This window comes from Tarenaya hassleriana, unplaced genomic scaffold (genome assembly GCF_000463585.1).
Source record: "Tarenaya hassleriana unplaced genomic scaffold, ASM46358v1 Cleome3, whole genome shotgun sequence".
NCBI lineage: Eukaryota > Viridiplantae > Streptophyta > Magnoliopsida > Brassicales > Cleomaceae > Tarenaya > Tarenaya hassleriana.
The window spans coordinates 8,346,980-8,352,979 of NW_010966177.1; the positions used below are offsets into that span (position 1 = coordinate 8,346,980).

At 40.9% G+C, this 6,000-nt stretch overlaps 2 protein-coding genes across 3 annotated transcripts; one reads left to right on the forward strand and one right to left on the reverse strand.

Moving 5' to 3' along the window:
• The first annotated feature begins 645 nt into the window (after positions 1-645).
• Positions 646-4,133, forward strand: LOC104819994 (signal recognition particle receptor subunit alpha-like). Of its 2 annotated transcripts, none has more exons than XM_010550337.2 (10): positions 646-795; positions 1,228-2,234; positions 2,330-2,414; positions 2,496-2,591; positions 2,709-2,861; positions 2,972-3,079; positions 3,195-3,314; positions 3,399-3,524; positions 3,624-3,707; positions 3,822-4,133. In XM_010550337.2, the coding sequence occupies exons 2-10, from the start codon at positions 1,249-1,251 to the stop codon at positions 3,945-3,947; spliced, it is 1,884 nt and encodes a 627-aa protein (XP_010548639.1). In that variant the 5' UTR covers positions 646-795; positions 1,228-1,248; the 3' UTR covers positions 3,948-4,133. The 2 variants fall into 2 exon arrangements, with proteins under 2 accessions (XP_010548639.1, XP_010548640.1); XM_010550338.2 differs by having other exon boundaries at positions 795-916; positions 3,822-3,947.
• A 213-nt stretch (positions 4,134-4,346) lies between these two features.
• On the reverse strand, positions 4,347-5,705 carry LOC104819995 (gamma-glutamyl peptidase 5-like). The gene is made up of 3 exons (XM_010550339.2): positions 5,300-5,705; positions 4,621-4,950; positions 4,347-4,553 (listed from the first exon to the last, which is right to left on the reverse strand). The coding sequence occupies exons 1-3, from the start codon at positions 5,612-5,614 to the stop codon at positions 4,443-4,445; spliced, it is 756 nt and encodes a 251-aa protein (XP_010548641.1). The 5' UTR covers positions 5,615-5,705; the 3' UTR covers positions 4,347-4,442.
• Between the last annotated feature and the right edge of the window lie 295 nt (positions 5,706-6,000).

Consider the following 6,000-nt stretch of genomic DNA (forward strand, 5'->3'; position numbering starts at 1 on the left):
ACAACTTTTGAAAACCTTAATTACTTTTATTACCTATAATGTCGTGTAAGGATGTGCAAATTGTCCGATTATTCAAACCATGTTCCGATCTCCTTATAAAAAAATTCGGATATCCAAAATAATTAGGATGGAGATCGGATAACAAAATTTAGACTCTGGATTGGAGTATTATTTTTTTTTTAAAGCTTGCCACACCGTACAAGCGTAGTAGAAATAATTTGTTAATAATATTCCGATTTTATCTAATATATATAAAATAAATAAATAAAGCTGAAAGCAACTTGATTATTTTATAATGAAATTAATACAACCGTCACATAATATTGTGGTATATAATAATTGGGTCTATTGTGAGACTTGGGTCCTAATAAATCTCAAAAAGGCCCATGGGCCACTGAAATTTAAAAAAAGCCCAGAGAAAATTACCGCAAACGCAGCGTTTTGTCCTCCGCCGCGTTAAGAGTCCCCGTCGTGTGTTGGTGGTGGAAACGGCGTTATTGCTCACCGTCCATTCATGTCGTCCGAATTTGAGAATATGAAATACCGAAAGTACCCTCAGTTCCTGGAAATAGCCCATCATATTTTGGATTTATTTACTTTTCCCATGTTTAAAAGGAAATAAATCTTCCGAGTAAAAGGCATGTGTATAAATCCGGAGGAACATTGCAAAGGACTTCGATTTTGATTTTTTTTGTTCTCTCCAACGGTTCTGTTCCCTTTTTTTTTTTTCGTTGAAAGCGTTTTTTTCTCTCCCTCTCCTTTCGTTCATCGTATCAAGGGAAGACAGGAATCAAGGTTTGGATTCTGTCCTCGTGTTTGACGTTTATCTCCTGTCGTGAAACCCTCTGGATTGTCTTCGTGGGGGGTTTTCTGATTGCGGATCTCGGGTACCGAAATTGGTTTGATCCTGATTTAGGTCGGCGATCTTAAAATATGGGGTTTCAGATTTGAATCCGCGCTTGTTTCTCGTATAGATCTTTTGTGTGCATGTCTTATCTTTCTTACGTTTGCTTATCGGGGATTCCTGAATCTATTCGGATTCTGTTTCTTCCATGTATTTGTTTGTGCATGTAATGATCTTTTAGGGCTAATCGCAATCATCTATAACGTGGGTGATTTCCAATTTGATGCTTATACTTGTTCTGCGATGCAAGATTTTGATTTTGAAGTCTTCGCGTTCTAGGGTTGTTGTTTGTTGCGATCTTGAATTGAAAATAAAAATTGCAGGGTACGAATTGAAGGTCGAAGATGTTAGAACAGCTACTGATCTTTACCAGAGGAGGATTGATCCTTTGGACATGCAAAGAGATCGGTAATGCACTGAAAGGATCACCCATCGACACTTTGATCCGATCCTGTCTCCTGGAGGAGCGATCTGGTGCCGTTTCTTTCAATTACGATGCCCCGGGAGCTGCCTACACTCTGAAATGGACGTTCCACAATGAGCTTGGGCTCGTTTTCGTTGCTGTCTATCAGAAGATTCTCCACCTGCTTTATGTGGATGAATTACTTTCCATGGTGAAGCAAAGCTTCTCCGAAATTTATGATCCGAAAAGGACAGCGTACGATGATTTCGACGAGACGTTTAGACAGCTTAGGAAGGAGGCAGAAGCTCGGGCTGAGGAGCTGAGGAAGACGAAACAGGTGGTAAAGCCTACGGGCAATGGGAAGAATCAAGGGCAGATCCCAAAAGCTGGACTTGTTGAAGGAGGGAGCCGAAAAACGAGTGGAGGTGGTTCAAAAAAAGATGATGGGGATGATGATAAAGCCAAGAATGATAACTTGGCAAATGGTCACTCCAATGGTGTTCATACCGTGGAGGATTCTAGGAAAAAAGACTCTACTAACGGAAAAGAAAACACGAGCTCCAACATCGGGGCGTTTGATGTAAGTAAGCTACAGAAAATAAGAAGCAAAGGTGGAAAGAAAACTGATACAGTCGCTAATAAGGGTCCCAAGACAGGCGTGGACACCAAAAAAAAGGCTACAAAGAAGAATAGGGTATGGGATGATTCGGCTCCACAAGAGAAATTGGATTTTACAGATCCTGTAAATGAGAATGGGCATGATCATGTAGACATAGTTGCAGCAGACCAAGGAGAAAGTATGATGGATAAGGAAGAGATTGTTAGCAGTGATAGCGAGGTTGAGGATGACGATGATGATGATGGTGCAGAGAGGGGTGAGAGGCCAGAAGCTAAGAAAAAGGGCTGGTTTTCTTCTGTGTTCCAGAGGTACCTATCGTTTTTATTTTCTCTTCCATTTATTTGCTAAGCTGATCTTAATTTTCTGTCTTTCGATCTCATGCATCCTTTTGGGCTGTGTCCAGCATCACTGGGAAGGCAAATCTAGAAAGAGTGGATCTTGAACCAGCACTGAAAGCTCTGAAGGATCGGCTGATGACCAAGAACGTGGTAAGTTTACGTTCTTATTCACTCATGTCGTGTGTTGGCTTCGGTTATGTGTTCTGTCTCATTGTTAATTTATATTCACAGGCCGAGGAGATAGCTGAGAAGCTTTGTGAATCAGTGGCGGCAAGTCTTGAAGGCAAGAAGTTGGCTTCATTCACAAGGATCTCTTCAACTGTTCAGGTCCGTGCTCAATCCTAGAATAATTTTAACGAAGTTTTGATCCTACTGTAATTCAAACATATAAATGATTCTGACTCTATGAACTTATAAACCGAAACCATTTAATCACGAATTCAGTCAGCTATGGAGGAAGCTTTGGTTCGTATCTTGACTCCGAAACGCTCAATTGATATCTTGAGAGATGTGCATGCTTCCAAGGAACAGAGAAAGCCATACGTGATTGTGTTTGTGGGCGTTAATGGGGTCGGGAAATCGACCAATCTTGCCAAGGTTATTGATTCCTTCCTACGTTTTTTCTGAATACCCTTTCTGGATTTGGTTACATCCATCAATCATCTATATGAAGGCTAATTTCATGTTTCATGTTAAATTTTGTGAAGGTTGCATACTGGCTTTTGCAACACAAGGTCAGTGTAATGATGGCTGCTTGTGACACATTCCGTTCAGGAGCGGTTGAACAGCTTCGAACTCACGCACGTAGATTGCAGGTATTACGATATTATCATCATATAGTTATTATAATCATTTGACTCGTGGTAGTTTATATATATATATACTGAAAGGCGGCAAATTTCACATTTGTGGAATGGAAATTTTTGGCAGATACCGATTTTCGAGAAGGGTTACGAAAAGGATCCGGCAGTAGTTGCTAAAGAAGCCATCCAGGAGGCTACCCGAAATGGCTCGGACGTTGTTCTTGTTGACACAGCTGGACGGATGCAGGTCCATATGAGTTTGGATCCTCGAGTTTGTACCGACGAGTTCTGTTTCTGTTACTCACTCTGTGTTATGTTTTTTGTTTCACAGGACAATGAACCGTTGATGAGAGCGCTCTCGAAGCTCATCAACCTCAACAACCCCGACCTGGTCTTGTTCGTTGGAGAGGCTCTGGTCGGTAACGACGCTGTTGACCAGCTCTCCAAATTCAACCAGGTTCGGTTTTTTTTTCTTTGAAGATATTAGATTAGATTCTCTCAAGACAAATGGTTAAGTGAACAAGAGATGTTTGCCCGTATTGTTGTGTGAACTCAGAAACTGTCGGATCTCTCCACTTCTCCGAACCCGAGATTGATAGATGGAATCCTACTGACAAAGTTTGACACCATCGACGACAAGGTATAAAAACGATCTGAACCCTAAGACCCGAAAGATTTAACATCGTTATAGCGTATATAATATATATGAATGATGGCCTGAAACTGGAAATGGGTTGGATGGATGATGTCGTAGGTTGGAGCGGCGTTGTCGATGGTTTACGTGTCGGGGGCACCGGTCATGTTCGTCGGCTGTGGTCAGTCTTACACCGACCTGAAGAAGCTCAATGTCAAAGCCATCGTCAAGACACTCCTCAAGTGAGAGAGAGAGAGAGAGAGAGAGAGAGAGAGAGAGAGAGAGAGAGAAGCTCAATGTCTTTTGCTCCATCATATGCTTCATCGTTCGTTTTTCGGTGTGTGAAGACAATTTTCTCTTTGGTTGAGATGTTGCCCTTAAACGACATTTTTGGAGTTAAAAATCCCATCTTTTTATGACGTTTTCTTGGTTGCTTGCTTGTCTGAATTATCCTTGTCCTTTGCACTGCTTAGTTATATATATATATAGTCCGGTGTATACGTACATATATATACACAGATTTGTACGTAAGTGTCGGATTGTCTTTTAAAGAACTGGAAACTTCAGAAACCGATTTCCCTGCTGAAGATTCTGGATTTGTAAAGAACTTTCATCTTTATTACAACGTAAAAATACGTTACGACATTCGCTTGATCGTATATGGATGGAATTCTAGAAAAATACAATTATTCGACAAATATTACGTTTATGATTATGATTACAGATTGATTAAGAATATTATCAAACTAAATCGGATCGTCCTTTGAGGAAATTCTTGCAGAGTGTCTCCCAACGCTTCCTGTCTGGTTCCGCCTTCTCCATTGTAGCCTTTGCCTTATCAGCAAACTCTTTCTGCAAATGGAAAAAGAAGATGAAAAGAGCATTGAGAATTCACCCGACATGTATAACAAACACGAACCTCGATGATTTTACGGTGATGAACACGGTCGATGATCTCGAACAGAATCGCCTTGTTGTATTCGGGATGACCCTGGATGCAGAAGATGTGGTCTTCGATGAAGAACATCTCGACATCGTACTTGTCGGAATATCCGACGACTTTGGCAGATTCAGGAGCTTCGAGAACTTCGTCTTGGTGGCATTTAATGATCGACAAGGATGTCGGAATCTCTTCGCCAAAGTAACCGCCTGGTTTGATCAGATCCTTCGCTATGGTTATCTCTCTAAGTCCCATGTCTGGTCCTCGGCGAGCTCTTCCCACTTTCCCTCCTCTTATTCTGCTTATTATCTGGTTACATTTAATCACGCTTGTTATACGAACTCTAGGGTTTGTTTGTACGTATCAGTCTGCATGAAAATACAGATACAGATTCGGCATATATATATACACACACAAACAAATAATGTATATACTTTCCCACCTCTTATTCTACTTATTATCTGGTTACAATCAATCAAACTAGTTACACAAACTTTAGGGTTTCATGCTTAAACCGTTAGTACGTATCTGTCTGCATGAACACACGGATTCGGTGTGTGTGTGTATATATATATGATCACGTTTTTCGCGATAACTCTATGTAGCATGATCAGAAATGAACAACGAAAAATCTTGGACGAGTGACATATAATAAAACCTGGAGACCGAAGCAGATGCCGAGAATCTTCTTCTTCATCTGGTCGAGTTTCAGACAAAGGGAGCAAAGCTTGAGGATCCAATCGTCGGATCCGAAAGCGTCATGCGAGCTTCCACTGATGACGAAACCTTCGTACTTGTCGAGTTCTTTCTCGTCCGGGAATTCTCCGTCGACCACTCTGTAGAGATCCCATTGGTCTCCTTCTTCTCCGTACGTGGACACGAACACGTTGAAGTACCCTCCGTACATTTCCTTCACGAACTCCGAATCCGGTGTCGCCAGAAACAGTGCGTATCTCCTCAGCTGCTGCACCATTTTCTCCAAATGTTCTTGCTCTGATGTGTGTGTTATATAAGTACGTATGTGTATATATATAGAGAGCGAGATTAATGGTGTTGATGGCAAGAAATTATATGTGGAAGCTTGTATATATACACATAGAGAGAGTGGACGCTTCGGTTTGGTTAGTATCATGAAGCAAAACATTAACATCAATTTATTTTGGTTCGGTTTGGTTTGGTTTGGTTCGGTTGAGTTTTATCGGTTAGATCACACCAACAAATATAGGGTAGAGTAAGAAAAAAAGAATTGAATCAATAAAACCAAATTCAATCGTGAACAAAGTCGTATTCGGTTCATAACTGAGCTAAATACAATAACAATGTCAGCACCTTAATCCCAAATTTTATAAATCCCGAGAA

Excerpts from the sequence above, each read along its gene's own strand:
- LOC104819994 (XM_010550337.2), top strand. The coding sequence starts at position 1,249 with ATGTTAGAACAGCTACTGATCTTTACCAGAGGAGGATTGATCCTTTGG. Across the intron at positions 2,235-2,329 it reads TTTTCTTCTGTGTTCCAGAG|CATCACTGGGAAGGCAAATC; the intron begins GTACCTATCGTT and ends GGCTGTGTCCAG. Across the intron at positions 3,080-3,194 it reads CTCACGCACGTAGATTGCAG|ATACCGATTTTCGAGAAGGG; the intron begins GTATTACGATAT and ends AATTTTTGGCAG.
- LOC104819995 (XM_010550339.2), bottom strand. The coding sequence starts at position 5,614 with ATGGTGCAGCAGCTGAGGAGATACGCACTGTTTCTGGCGACACCGGAT. Across the intron at positions 4,951-5,299 it reads GCATCTGCTTCGGTCTCCAG|ATAATAAGCAGAATAAGAGG; the intron begins GTTTTATTATAT and ends AAATGTAACCAG. Across the intron at positions 4,554-4,620 it reads ATCACCGTAAAATCATCGAG|AAAGAGTTTGCTGATAAGGC; the intron begins GTTCGTGTTTGT and ends TTCCATTTGCAG.